Source organism: Aquarana catesbeiana, linkage group LG03, assembly GCF_042186555.1.
Source record: "Aquarana catesbeiana isolate 2022-GZ linkage group LG03, ASM4218655v1, whole genome shotgun sequence".
Classification (NCBI taxonomy): domain Eukaryota; kingdom Metazoa; phylum Chordata; class Amphibia; order Anura; family Ranidae; genus Aquarana; species Aquarana catesbeiana.
In genome coordinates, this window is record NC_133326.1 from 77,345,306 (window position 1) to 77,360,634 (window position 15,329).

The 15,329-nt window shown below is 43.9% G+C and overlaps 1 protein-coding gene across 2 annotated transcripts in view; it reads right to left on the minus strand.

Annotated features, from left to right (window-relative positions):
• The window catches only part of LOC141131445 (unconventional myosin-Vc-like), a 206,199-nt gene that overhangs the window by 113,984 nt on the left and 76,886 nt on the right, over nt 1-15,329 (minus strand). For both annotated transcript variants that reach the window (XM_073618725.1, XM_073618724.1), the window contains exons 12-13: nt 3,305-3,445; nt 1,691-1,816 (exon numbers count right to left, since the gene is read on the minus strand). In XM_073618725.1, coding sequence (XP_073474826.1) covers nt 1,691-1,816; nt 3,305-3,445 — 267 coding nt within the window. The remainder of the gene's footprint in view (nt 1-1,690; nt 1,817-3,304; nt 3,446-15,329) is intronic.

A 15,329-nucleotide genomic window follows, 5' to 3' on the forward strand; every position in this document is an offset into this window, starting at 1 on the left:
ATAGATATATATCCCCTATTTTGTAGACGCTATAACTTTTGTGCAAACGAATCAATATACGCTTATTGGGATTTTTTTTTTACCAAAAATATGTAGCAGAATACATATTGACCTAAACTGATGAAGAAATTTGAATTTTTATTATTTTTTTTTATTGGATATGTTTTATAGCAGAAAGTTGTCATTCTTTTTTTGTTCATAGCGCAAAAAATAAAAACTGCAGAGGTGATCAAATACCACCAATAGAAAGCTCTATTTGTGGGGAAAAGGGGACATAAATGTTATTTGGGTACAGCATCGCACAACTGCACAATTGTCAGTTAACGTAATGCAGTGCCGTATCACAAAAAAAAAGGGCCTGGTCATTAAAGGGGTAAAACCTTCTGGGGGTAAAGTGGTTAATCAACTGAATTTACCACCGATGAACTCAAATCAAGTTGTAGAAACATCTCAAGGATGATCAGTGGAAACAGGATGGACCTGAGCTCAATTTTGAGTGTCATGGCAAAGGCTGTGACTATTTATGTACATGGGATTTTTTTCGTTTTTTTATTTTTAATAAATTTGCAGCGATTTCAAACAAACTTATTTCATGTTGTCATTATGGGGTATTGTTTTTAGAATTTTGAGGAAAATAAATAATTTAACTCTTTCTGGAATAAGGCTGTAACATAACAAAATATGGAATAAGTAAAGCACTGTGAATACTTTTCGGATGCACTGTACATGGTGAAAATCCCTAGACGTGAAAATACACATGGTATCCCACCGGACGCCTTACATTTTCTATATCATAGGTCTGCTATAAGAGATCATTCATTTTTTGAGTGGTCATATGGGCATTTTGCTAGCTTTTGCAGGTGCCTGAGGCTTAGACAGTTTTTAAAATTATTATTATCCAATGGAAATCTAGCTACTAGGAAATAAAAACATGCGATAAGAACATTTTTTCGTGCCTTTGCTGCGCATTTGTGTGATTTTTAGATGTTCCCATTGAAGTATATTGGGACCAAAGACATTTGAAGCTTGTAGCTCCAAAGATGCTTATGTACTCTTTTGTGCTTCAAGCTTCAAGTGACACCACTGGGTTGATTTACTAAGGGTAGACAGTGCACTTTGCAAAGTGCAGTTGCTCCAGAGCTTAGTAAATGAGCAGAAGCTCTGCTGACTCTGATCATCCAATCATGTTCATGCAAAAATGCTGTTCTTTTTTTATTTTCCGTGATTGGGTATTCATGGCAAAGTGAAGTTTTACCTCATTTACTAAGCTATGGAGCAAAGTCCACCGTTTATTTGCCTTTAGTAAATCAACCCCTATGCTCAGGTGTGAATAGGCACAATTGAAAACCGTTCGATTTTGAATATGGAGCGTTTTGGAGTTTCAGGCTAAAAAATGCTCAGATATGCATAGGGCCTATGAAAAAAAAAAAATAAAACACCTGCATAACAATAACCAATTGAACTTCACTTATTTTTTAATATATAGGGACTTCTGTCCGAAAGGAAATTAAACAGATCATGCAAATGGTCTATTTGGCAAATATAATCTAATTTTGATACATCTCCTCCTTGTGGTGATGCTGAAAACTTTGTACAGCACATCTAAAATCTTTAAATGCATTTATTCATTAAACCCCTTGAATTACATGTAGGCATATCTTCTTTTTAGGTGTATATTTTATTAGCTTACCTTATCTGCAAAGTGCTGAATGATGAATGATCTGTTGGACATTCTTGGTTTTTCAAACAAAGGATTCTTATTAATGAAGTTGTTGTACAGCTTTTGTAGCCAGTTTTCATCTGTACCATGTGGTAGCTGTTAAATACAGTGCAATGAATGTAGCTAAAATCTACTAGATGGAGTACAGGAACAATGTACCACTAGAAAAACAGAAGAATCAACAAAAATTGCTGTGCCTTCAAGGAAAGGTGTCACTACCATTCACATGCTAAGTACCAGGTGCTCATCAGAGTTTTCCTATGCGAAGCATTGCTGCAGGGCACCCCAGGAGACCCCAAATCCTAGGTCCAGGATGGGGAAATTCTCATTTTTACAAAAGGCAACCCTAAAGACGTCCCACTCTTCTATCCTATAACAAGATATACACTTCCACAGGGTACTGCCTAGAGCAGGGGTCTTCAAACTTTCTACATACACTACAGTTTACTGTCCTTCAGACTTTAGGGAGCCAAACTGTGGCAAGCGGGAGAAAATGCCCAGGTGTCAACAAGAGAAAACAAAGCTTCAGGCTTGGTGGTCAGTGGGAGTAAAAAAATGACATAGCATGTGTGGTCATTTTGAGGAGGAATAATGCGCTATTGTTGGAATCAGTGGGAGGAATAGTGCTCTAATGTTGGTGTAAAAAGGAGGAATAGTGTCCCATTGTTGGTGTCCATGGGAGGAATAGTGCTTTATTGTTGGTGTCAGTGGAAAGAATAGTGCTCTATTGTTGGTGTAAAAGACATTGTTGGTGTCAGTGGGAGGAGTAGTGCACCACTGTTGGATGTCAATGGAAGGAATTATGCCCCACTGGTGGTGTCAAGGGGAGGAATACTGCCTCATCCTTGGTGTCAGGGGGAGGAACAGTGCATCACTGATGGTGTCAGTGAGAGGAAATACGCCCCACTGTTGGTGTCGATGTGTAGAATTATTCACCACTGTTGCTGTCAGTGGGAAGAAGGGTGCCTCATAAACCTCTGAAATAAAAAATGAGCAAAGCATATCCTTCTATAGTGTGTACTTGCCTCAATCCAAAACACCCAGTGTGATTTTTGTCACCTCTCTCAATCCTTTGCTATCTGCATGAGGCCCTTCTGACAGTCTATGCCCATACTAGACAATCCTGGAAGATGCCCCCCCCCCAGCCTATGATTGACAGTCTCAGCTGAGCATGTTTTCCTTTAAAACTGTGTAGAGCGGGGTGTGTTTATTCCCTCCACCCAGGTCTCAGATTACACTCAGCTCCTTTCTTCATGCTGTGCAGTGTGTGACATCAGATCCTGGCCTCTTCCTCTTCTAGGCTTAGAAATAACCTTTGCTCTATGTGCTATAGAAGGCTATAAAGAAGAAAGGGCTGTAGGTAAACAGGTACAACTTATGTATGAGCATTTGTTTCCTCTCTCTGTACCACCTGAGGCTAGTCACTTCAATGAATATATGTAAGGATTTACAACTACAATAAATTATAAATACTGAAAGTGTGATAGGTCAATGTAGAATAACTATCAGTCATGGGCACCACTAATTAATATAGTAAAACAGAATAGGAAATAAATCATTTTATGTGGCCAAAAAACTACCTACCAGACATTCTTCATCTAGTAGTTCTAAAATACCCATCTTTGCTTCAATGAGGTCAATGACTGGCTGATTGTCATAAAAGTCTATGAGATTCCAAGGGATATCTTCCTTAAAGTACTCCTCTTGCTCTAGCTTGAAGACATGCTGGAAAAATATTTAAAATACATGTTAGTTTTGTAATGAATACAACAATTTAGGGATATGAAAATATATTTTTTTTATTCTTTTTTATTTATTATTTGTATTTCCCCAAGAGGCGTATAGTTCCTCCCATTCATCCACTTCATTAAGGCTGCATTCACACCTGAGCGTTTCAAGGCGTTTTTTTACAGCGATTTTACTGCGTTTTTTTTACCGCAATTTTGTTCAGGTCACCAATGTAAAAGGCAGAAACATGCCTGTAATCTGCCCCAAAGAAGCTCATGTTCTTTTTTGAGCTTAGGGCGTTTTTCAGGAGTTTATTTCAGGTGCCAAAATGCTCAGATGTGAACAGGTGCCATTGAAATTAATGGGATTTTGCATGTTGGGGGTTTTTCAGGCGTTTTCTCGGGCGTTTTATGAGCTGAAAACGCTCAGGTGTGAATGCAGCCTAAGAGTCTCCAGTCTCTACAAATATCCCTTTCCTTGGCAAGAAGTCTAATACATTTCTTTATAAGTGTAGGTCATTAAATGCCTGCAGAGAAATGAGTGAAGCATGATGACGGTGTTTTCCCAAAACGATGCCAACCTTTTGAAAGAGCAAATTCTACATTATTATTATTATTATTGTTATTATACAGGATATACTGTATATAGCGCCAGCACGCTTTACATTTTTCAAGTCTGCTCTGATCTTATATGAACAAGCCTCTATTAATATGGCACTTTTTATGCTACACAGCATTATACCCCTGCAGTGTATGTTTGACTAAAATTAGGTTGGAAGCCAGGTCATCCCTTATGTCAGAGCTGTAAAAGTAATGCAAACTGGTATTACCAATACCTAAACTGAATTGTAAACACTATTCTTTTACATTTTTAAATAGCAAACAGGTCTATACACTCACTGGCCACTTTATTAGGTACACCTGCCAATCACATGGTGAAGATGACTTGCTGAAGTTCATACCGAGCATCACAATGGGGAAGAAAGGGGATTTAAGCGACTTTGAATGTGGCATGGTTGTTGGTGCAAGACGGGCTTGTTTGGGTATTCTCTCGGGTTTACAGAGAACGGTCCGAAAAAGAGAAAATATCCAGTGAGCGGCAGTTGTATGAAGGAAAATGCCTTGTTGATGTCAGAGGAGAATGGACAGACTGGTTTGAGATGATAGAAAGGCAACTGTAACTCAAATAACCACTAGTTACAACCAAGGTAATACTATCTCTTAACGCACAACACATCGAACCTTGAAGCAGATGGGCTACAGCAGAACAAGACCACTCCGGGTGCCATTACTGTCAGCTAAGAACAGGAAACTGAGGTTACAATTTGCACAGGCTCACCAAAATTGGACAATAGAAGATTGGAAAAACATTGCCTGGTCTGATGAGTCTTGATTTCAGCTGCAACATTCAGATGGTAGGGTCAGAAATTAGTGTAAACAACATGAAAGCATGGATCCATCCTGACTTGTATCAATGGTTCAGGCTGGTGGTGCTTCGCTGTAATCTAATGGCCTTCACTCACCAGATCTCAATCCAGTAGAGCACCTTTGGGATCTGGTGGAATGAGAGATTTGCATCATGGATGTGCAGCTGACCAATCTGCAGCAACTGTGTGATGCTATCATGTCAATGTGGACCCAAGTCTCTGAGGAATGTTTCCAATACCTTGTTGAAGCTATGCCATGAAGATATAAGGCAGTTCTGAAGGCAAAAAGGGGTCCAACCCGGTACTAGCAAGATGTACCTAATAAAGTGTCAGGTGAGTGTACTTACCAGCTCTGTGCAATAGAATTGCACAGAGTGGCCCCAATTCTCATCTTCTTAAGTCCCCCTGGCTCCTCCTCTTTTTGGTGTGCCACCATTGGAAGCCGTTTACTATGGTGGCACACCTGTGGGCTCGATCCCGAGGCACACTGCCTGCATCGATAGGCACAGACAGCGTGGCTCGGCCTTGCCCCCTTGTCACAGGATTTGACTGACAGCAGCGGGAGCCAATAGCTATGAGAGCGAGGAGAAGGCAAAGAGGTGCTACAGGTGGGCACAGCACTGGATCACGTGAGGGCTCAAGTATAAGGGGTGTGAGGGGGCAAACTGATACCTAAACATTTTTACCCTAATGTAAGTAATGCATTAAGGAAATAATGTTGAGGCTTTGGAACCACTTCAAGTGTAAAGCAATATGGTGCCATATTACATAACCTACAAAACCTGTTTTTCAACTGTTCATGGTGTCTTCAGAATGAAATATTTCAGTTGATGACAGTTATCATGAAGATACACGCCCATTTAAGTAAACAGTGCATGTAATGACACTTTTTTTTTTTTTATAACGGCTTCTATGGGATATTAAAGGAACTATAATTCAATAATACAGCATACTATTACTGAACTGCTTCTCACCATTATCTAGCCTATTAAAAAAAGCACCTTTGGAAAAATTTCTCTTTAATGATAGGCTCACATTTATGTGATACAGGAATGGCAAAATCTCTTGCATTCCCACATTAATTCTTAATAGCACCCCAACACACCTTGCTAACATGCGAGTGAAATTGCAGTGTAAAATACATGGTAACAAAGTACCAAGCATTTTGGTGTAGCGCAATTAAAAAAAAAATGATGCTTGCACTTCTTTTGTGCAATTTTCGTACATAGGGCAGCATGTTAAAACTAATGACCTTTCTTAAATGCAACCCAAACGTGCAAAAACCCGTGTGTACCTTCGCATCTGCATAGGTATGAGCAGATCCTAAAGGATCTCTGTGCTGAGAGAATAGGTAGCATGTCATAACAGACCTTCTTATAAAAATGCTAGTGGCTTGGTTGGTATGCTGATCCAAGGGATTCAATACTGTAAAGTCGTGTTTGAATATATATATATATATATATATATATATATATATATATATATATATATACACAGTGGGGACGGAAAGTATTCAGACCCCCTTACATTTTTCACTCTTTGTTATATTGCAGCCGTTTGCTAAAATCATTTGAGTTAATTTTTTTTCCTCATTAATGTACACACAGCACCCCATACTGACAGAATAACACAGAATTGTTGACATTTTTGCAGATTTATTAAAAAAGAAAAACTGAAATATCACATGGTCCTAAGTATTCAGACCCTTTGCTGTGACACTCATATTTAACTGAGGTGCTGTCCATTTCTTCTGATCATCCTTGAGATGGTTCTACACCTTCATTTGAGTTCAGCTGTGTTTGATTATACTGATTGGACTTGATTAGGAAAGCCACACACCTGTCTGTATAAGACCTTACAGCTCACAGTGCATGTCAGAGCAAATGAGAATCATGAGGTCAAAGGAACTGCCTGAAGAGCTCAGAGACAGAATTGTGGCAAGGCACAGATCTGGCCAAGGTTACAAAAACATTTCTGCTGCACTTAAGGTTACTAAGAGCACAGTGGCCCTCACGATTGCCGCTATATGATATTTGAGCTTTTTTCGATCTTCAAAAATGTGAGTTTGTTTTTTGTTATTTTAATAAATTAGTGTTTTAAAAAATGTTATTACACTATGTGAGTTTTCTTTGCTCCTTGCATGGCATATGAATTATACGTTTGGCTTATGCTGGATTGTCCATGGGTGAGGAAGCCGTGCTGTTACCCCTTTCTCCACCATATGTTGATGACATCTGACAAGAAGCACTCCTCAGAATCGCTGGTCATTAAGCCTTTCTGACTTGTTTGGCGTACGCCATTTCAGGTCATGTAGTTCCTGTAAGCCTCCTCTACTTCTGGTGATGGCCCCGGCACTGATGTAAAATCTTTGCACACTTGTGGTCTTCTTATTTTCTACCCACTTGCCAGATCTGGTGAAACCATCCATCTGTGAATTTGGGAGTTTTTTTTCCATCACTTGCCATTTATTACCCCCACAGACCTTTGGTGACGTTTTCTTCACTATTTTTTTCACACATTTTTTTACATACTCAATATGGACTGTTATGCTTCATGATTTTTTATTTTTTATTTTTGAGGTGTTTGGTTCATGGAACCAGCACGGGTTTCTTATTACTAGTCACTGGTACATCTGATAACAAAGTATATTTATCGTTTTATTTAATTTTCCTTGTGATCAACACTGTTTAATTATTTGGTATTATCCATATTTATGGTCATACGTGTTTTGTTAGTATTCACCTTATATATGCACTTATGTATTGTGATACGCACGTTTGTGGATGTGGAATATAGCGCTACACTTTTATTTCTTTGATGCCTCCATAATCCTTAAATGGAAAATGTTTGGGACCCCTTCCTAGAGCTGGCCGTCTGGCCAAACTGAGCTATCGGGGGAGAAGAGCCTTGGTGAGAGAGGTAAAGAAGAACCCAAAAGATCACTGTGGCTGAGCTCCAGAGATGCAGTCGGGAGATGGGAGAAAGTTGTAGAAAGTCAATCATCACTGCAGCCCTCCACCAGTCGGGGTTTTATGGCAGAGTGGCCCGACGGAAGCCTCTCCTCAGCGCAAGACACATGAAAGCCCGCATGGAGTTTGCTAAGAAACACCTGAAGGACTCCAAGATGGTGAGAAATAAGATTCTCTGGTCTGATGAGACCAAGATAGAACTTTTTGGCCTTAATTCTAAACGGTATGTGTGGAGAAAACCAGGCACTGCTCATCACCTGTCCAATACAGTCCCAACAGTGAAGCATGGTGGTGGCAGCATCATGCTGTGGGGGTGTTTTTCAGCTGCAGGGACAGGACCACTGGTTGCAATCGAGGGAAAGATGAATGCGGCCAAGTACAGGGATATCCTGGACGAAAACCTTCTCCAGAGTGCTCAGGACCTCAGACTGAGCCGAAGGTTTACCTTCCAACAAGAAAATGACCCTAAGCACACAGCTAAAATAATGAAGAAGTGGCTTCACAACAACTCCGTGACTGTTCTTGAATGGCTCAGCCAGAGCCCTGACTTAAACCCATTTGAGCATCTCTGGAGAGACCTAAAAATGGCTGTCCATCAACGTTTACCATCAAACCTGACAGAACTGGAGAGGATCTGCAAGGAGGAATGGCAGAGGATCCCCAAATCCAGGTGTGAAAAACTTGTTGCATTTTTCCCAAAAAGACTCATGGCTGTATTAGATCAAAAGGGTACTTCTACTAAATACTGAGCAAAGGGTCTGAATACTTAGGACCGTGTGATATTTCATTTTTTCTTCTTTAATACATCTGCAAAAATGTCAACAATTCTGTGTTTTTCAGTCAATATGGGGTGCTGTGTGTAAATTAATGAGGAAAAAAAATGAACTTAAATGATTTTATCAAATGGCTGCAATATAACAAAGAGTGAAAAATTTAAAGGGGTCTGAATACTTTCCGTCCCCACTGTAGGTCCATATATATTTGGACACAGGCACAATTTAAATTTTTTCAGGTATTTACTAAAACATATTCAAGCTATAGTTATATAATGGATATGGGCTGAAAGTGCACACACCCAGGCTTAAAGTGATTGTAAGGGATTGTTTTGTTTTTAAATAACAAACATATCATGCGGCTCTCAGGTGGCTCTCGCGGCTCCTCCCCACATCAGATAACCCCCTAGGAGAAGCACTCTCCCGGCTGGTTACCGTGCAGGCGCTCTCCCGAGCTCTCCCGAGTCCAGCATTTGCGTCCATAGACACGAATGCCGGACTCGGCCCCGCCTCCCCGACACTCGAGTTATTGGATTTGATTGACAGCAGCGGGAGCCAATGGCTGCTCTGCTATCAACCTATCCAATCAAGAGCCGGGACCCCGTGGAGAGTGGGAGAGCACGTCTCTGCCGACAGAAATACGGGGCTCAGGTAAGTAAAACGAGGGGGGCCGGTCACTGCCAAATGTTTTTTCACCTTAATGCATAGGATGCATTAAAGCAGGATTCCGGCCAGCTAAAAAAATTTTTTAAAGTCAGCAGCTACAAACACTGTAGCTGCTGACTTTAAATAAGTAGACTTACCTGTACCTCAGCTCTCGGGTCCCGGCACCGCCATCCTAGGTAAGGGAAACAGGCAGTGGAGCCTTGTGGCTTCACTGCCAGTTTCCTACTGCGCATGCACGAGTGGCGCGGCGATCTGTGAACGGCCCCGAGGTGTTCTGGGAACACACACAGTTCCCAGAAGACAACGGGGCCGCTTACCGAGGAGCAGAACACCCTGCGGAATAGGAAGAGGCAGATTAGGAAGACTGCCTAGCAACAAGGGTTTAGGTAAGTATAAATAAATTTTTTTTTCCAAATGTTTTTTTTTTTTTTTTTTTTTTTTTTTTTTAGGATTTTTGGTGGAATTTTTTTTTTTCAGGGTGGCCCTCCACTTCAAGGTGAAAAAACATGAGGCTTTACAACCCCTTTAATTTGAGGGTATGTACATCCAAATCGGAGGAAGGGTTTAGGAATTACAGTTCTTAAAGGGGTTGTAAACCCTCATGGTTTTTCACCTTAAGGCATTATATGCCTTAAGGTGAAAAAGCTTCTGTGGTGCTGAAGCCCCCCCCCAGCCCCCGTTCTACTTACCTGACCTCGATCTTTCTCCAGCTGGAAACGAGCACACCAGCACTAGCTGGTGTCTCATGTCCCGATTGGATAGATTGATAGCAGCGCAGCCATTGGCTCCCACTGCTGTCAATCAAATCCAATGATGCGTTGCCGGGGGGCGGGGCCAAGTCCTGCATTCTGTGTGAATGGACACAGATGCGGGACTCGGGAGCATGCCCGCATGGGTGTCCACCAAGGAGAGCGCTTCTCCAACATGGACACTCGATGCGGGAAGGAGCCACCAGCACCGCCGAGGGACCCCAGAACAGGAGGACCGGGGCCACTCTGTGCAAAACAAAATGCACAGTGGAGGTAAGTATGACATGTTTGTTTTTTCATTTTTTTAAAACAAGGGTTTACAGCCCCTTTAATAATAGTCACCCCTCCTTTTTCAAGGGACCAAAAGTAATTGGACAACTGAATCAAAAGCTGTTACATGGCCAGGTGTGGGCTACTCCTTCTTTATTTCTTCATGAATTAAGCAGGTAAAAGATCTGGGGTTGATTCTAAGTAAGGTATTTGCATTTGGAATTTTTTGCTGTGAACCTACATCATGCATTCAAAGGAGCTGTCTATGCAAGTGAAACGGCTTCAAAAATGAAACAAATCCATCAGAGAGATAGCAGCAACATTAGGAGTGGCCAAATCAACAGTTTGGTACATTCTGAGGAAAGAAGAAGGCACTGGTGAGCTCAGCAACATAAAAAAACCTGGATGTCCACGGAAGACAACAGTGGTGGATGATCACAGGATCCTCTCTATGGTAAAGAAAAACCCATTTACAATATCCAGACAAGTGAAGGACACTCTCCAGGAGGTGGGCGTATCATTGTCAAAGTCTATAAAAGAATTGTTGCTCTACATAATGATGACCTAGGCTATAAGAAGATTGCCAAGACCCTGAAACTGAGCTGCAGCACAGTGGCCAAGACCATACAGTGGTTTAACAGGACAGGTTCCACTCAGAACAGGCCTCACCATGGTCGACCAAAGAAGCTGAGTGCACGTGCTCAGAGTCGTATCCAGAGGTTGTCTTTGGGAAATAGACGTATGAGTGCTGCCAGCATTGCTGCAGAGGTTGAAGGGGTGGGGAGTCAGCTTGTCAGTACTTAGACCATACGCCGCACACTGTACTAAATAGTATGCATGGCTGTTATACCAGAAGGAAGCCTTTTCTAAAGATGATGCACAATAAAGCCCGAAAACAGTTCGCTGAAGACAAGCAGACTAAGAACATGGATTACTGGAACCGTGTCCTGTGGTCTGATGAGACCAAGATAAACTTATTTGGTTCAGATGGTGTCAAGTGTGTGTGGAGGAAACCAGGTGAGGAGTACAAAGACAAGTGTGTCTTGCATACAGTCAAGCATGCTGGTGGGATGATCGCAGGATCCTCTCTATGGTAAAGAAAAACCCATTCACAACATCCAGACAAGTGAAGAACACTTTCCAGAAGGTGAGCTTATCATAGTCAAAGTGTACAATAAACAGAAGACTTCACAAAAGCAAATACAGAGGGTTCACCACAAGGTGCAAACCATTCATAAGCCTGAAGAATAGAAAAGCCAGATTAGAATTTGCCAAAAAAACGTCTAAAAAAGCCAGACCTGGTAAAGCATTCTTCTGATGGATGAAACTAAGATTAATCTGTACTGTGTGGAGAAGGCTTGGAACAGCTCATGATCCAAAGCACGTCATCTGTAAAACATGGTGGAGGCAGTGTGATGGCATGGGCATGCATGGCTTCCAGTGGCACTGGGTCATTGGTGTTTATTGATGATGTGAGAGAAGACAGAAGCAGACCGATGAATTATGCAGTGTTTAGAGATATACTGTCAGCCCAGATTCAGCCAAATGAGCAAAGTTGATTGGACGGCGCTTTACAGTACAGATGGGCAATGATCCAAAACACACTGCAAAAGTAACCCAGGAGCTTATGAAGGAAAATAAATTAAATTCTCTGCAATGGCCGAGTCAATCACCTGATCTCAACCCAATTGAGCATTTCACTTGCTGAAGGCAAAACTAAAGGCAGAAAGGCCCACAAACAAAGAACAACTAAAGACAGCTGCAGTTAGAGCCTGGCAAAGCATCAGAAAGGAGGAAACCCAGTCTTTTATAATGTCCATGGGTTCCAGACTTCAGGCAGTCATTGCCAGTAAAGGATTCTCAACCAAATATTAAAAATGAAAATAATATTTTCGATTATATTAATTTGTCCAATTACATTTGAGCCCCCTGAAAATGGGGGGGGGGTTGTGTATAAAAATGGTTGCAGTTCCTAAAATTTGTACTTGATATTTATGTTCAACCCCTTGAATTAAAGCTGAAAGTCTGCACTTCAAATTCATTTGGATTGTTTTGTTTTAATATTATTCTGGTGGCATACAGAGCCAAAAGTATGAAAATTGTGCCTGTGTCCAAAAATATATGGACCTAGCTGTATATACAGTGCCTTGAAAAAGTATTCACGCCAAATGAAATTTTCTACATTTTGTCATGTTACAACCAAAACCGTAAATGTAATTTATTGGGATTTTATGTGATAGACCAACACAAAGTGGCACATAATTGTGAAGTTGGTCTATCACATAAAATGATAAATGATTTTCAATTTTTTTTACAAATACCTGAAAAGTGTGGCGTGCATTTGTATTCAGCCCTTTACTTTGATACCTCTAAATAAAATCTAGTGGAACCAATTGCCTTCAGAAGTCACCTAATTAGTAAATAGAGTCAGTGGCGCTACTAGGGTTGGTGTCACCCGGTGCGGTAAAACATGGTGTCACCCCCCCCCCCCCCCCCCAGCATGACAGGCAGTATTGCACTGAGCAGGCTAGCGCATTATGTGCCTCTCACGCCCCCCCAGCCTGCCGCAGTGCTAATTGATAGTGTCACCCAGGGCATTCATCTCAGAGAAAAGGTGCAGGAACTCAACGACGCTCCACACCTTTCCCCAAGTAGGGGGGTGGAGGGTTGAGCGTGCCACAGCAGCTGGGAGTGGGAGGGTCCTTAAGGGTCATTAAATACTATGAGGGTGCTACATACAGAGTCAGAGGTCAGAGTTCAGGTGGGTGCAGGGTGCAGAGTTCAGGTGGGTGCAGAGTTCAGGTGGGTGCAGAGTGCAGAGTGCAGGGTGCATGTGGGTGCAGAGTTCAGGTGGGTGCAGGGTGCAGGTGGGTGCAGAGTTCAGGTGGGTGCAGGGTGCAGAGTGCAGGGTGCATGTGGGTGCAGAGTTCAGGTGGGTGCAGGGTGCCGAGTTCAGGTGGGTGCAGAGTTCAGGTGGGTGCAGGGGGCAGAGTTCAGGTGGGTGCAGAGTGCAGAGTTCAGGTGGGTGCAGAGTTCAGGTGGGTGCAGGGTGCAGAGTTCAGGTGGGTGCAGGGTGCAGAGTGCAGGTGGGTGCAGGGTGCAGAGTGCAGGTGGGTGCAGAGTTCAGGTGTGTGCAGGGTGCAGAGTTCAGGTGGGTGCAGAGTTCAGGTGGGTGAAGGATGCAGAGTACAGGTGGGTGCAGAGTTTAGGTGGGTGCAGGGTGCAGAGTTCAGGTGGGTGCAGAGTTCAGGTGGGTGCAGGGTGCAGAGTTCAGGTGGGTGCAGGGTGCAGAGTGCAGGTGGATGCAGAGTTCAGGTGTGTGCAGGGTGCAGAGTTCAGGTGGGTGCAGAGTTCAGGTGGGTGAAGGATGCAGAGTACAGGTGGGTGCAGAGTTTAGGTGGGTGCAGGGTGCAGAGTTTAGGTGGGTGCAGGGTGCAGAGTTCAGGTGGGTGCAGAGTTCAGGTGGGTGCAGGGTGCAGAGTTCAGGTGGGTGCAGAGTGCATGGTGCAGGGTGCATGTGGGTGCAGAGTTCAGGTGGGTACAGGATGCAGGTGGGTGCAGAGTTCAGGTGGGTGCAGGGTGCAGAGTGCAGGGTGCATGTGGGTGCAGAGTTCAGGTGGGTGCAGGTGGGTGCAGGGTGCAGAGATCAGGTGGGTGCAGAGTGCAGAGTTCAGGTGGGTGCAGAGTTCAGGTGGGTGCAGGGTGCAGAGTTCAGGTGGGTGCAGGGTGCGGAGTTCAGGTGGGTGCAGAGTTCAGGTGGGTACAGGGTGCAGGTTGGTGCAGAGTTCAGGTGGGTGCAGAGTGCAGGTATGTACAGGCTGAAGGTAGGTACAGGGTGCAGAGTGCAGTTAGGTACAGGATGCAGGTAGGTACAGGGTGCAGAGTGCAGTTAGGTACAGGATGCAGGTAGGTACAGGGTGCAGGTAGGTACATGGTGCAGGTAGGTACAGGGTGTAATTAAGTACATGGTGCAGGTAGGTACAGGGTGCAGGTAGGTACAGGGTGCAGGTAGGTACATGGTGCAGGCAGGTACAGGGTGCAGGTAGGTACATGGTGCAGGTACAGGGTGCAGGCAGGTACAGGGTGCAGGCAGGTACAGGGTGCAGGTAGGTACAGGGTGCAGGCAGGTACAGGGTGCAGGTAGGTACAGGGTGCAGGTAGGTACAGGGTGCAGGCAGGTACAGGGTGCAGGTAGGTACAGGGTGCAGGCAGGTACAGGGTGCAGGTAGGTACAGGGTGCAGGCAGGTACAGGGTGCAGGCAGGTACAGGGTGCAGGCAGGTACAGGGTGCAGGTAGGTACAGGGTGCAGGCAGGTACAGGGTGCAGGTAGGTACAGGGTGCAGGTAGGTACAGGGTGCAGAGTTCCACCACTAAATCACCATCCTGGACAGAACTGTCTTCCCCCTCCCAGCACAGACACCCATTCCCCCTTCCTGTACAATTAGCACATATTAAACTTTCCCCTGTGAACACAGACCTCAGATACAGCGCGGCTCAATCCAGAGAGATGTCCCTCCTCACAGGCTCCCCTCATGACCTGTAAGACACGTCAGAGCCGGGGAGGAGCCACCCAGCAAAAGCTTCCCCTCCCCGGCTCTAGTGTGACAAGCAGCGGCGAGCGATGCTTGCTGCGGGAGTGTGGACAGGTGCCGAGAATCTGGCCGGAAAGGAGCGCTGTGTCACTTCTAAATACAGAAGCCTGGCTTCCGTGTTTAGAAGTGACAGTACTGAGCGGAAAGCAGAGGGCAGCAACGTAGATGGCGGAACTCTCTTCCATCACGTTCCAGCTGAAAAAGTCCTGGTGTCACCCCTCTTGCGGGTGTCACCCAGGTGCGGACAGCACCCCCCGCACCCCCATAGTGACGCCATTGAATAGAGTCCACCTGTGTGTAATTTAACCACTTAAGGACCGGAATGATTTGGCCCTTAATGACCAGGCCATTTTTTTGCGATACAGCACTGCGTTTCTTTAACTGACAATTGCGCGGCCGTGCGACATTGTACCCAAACAAAATTGATGTCCTTTT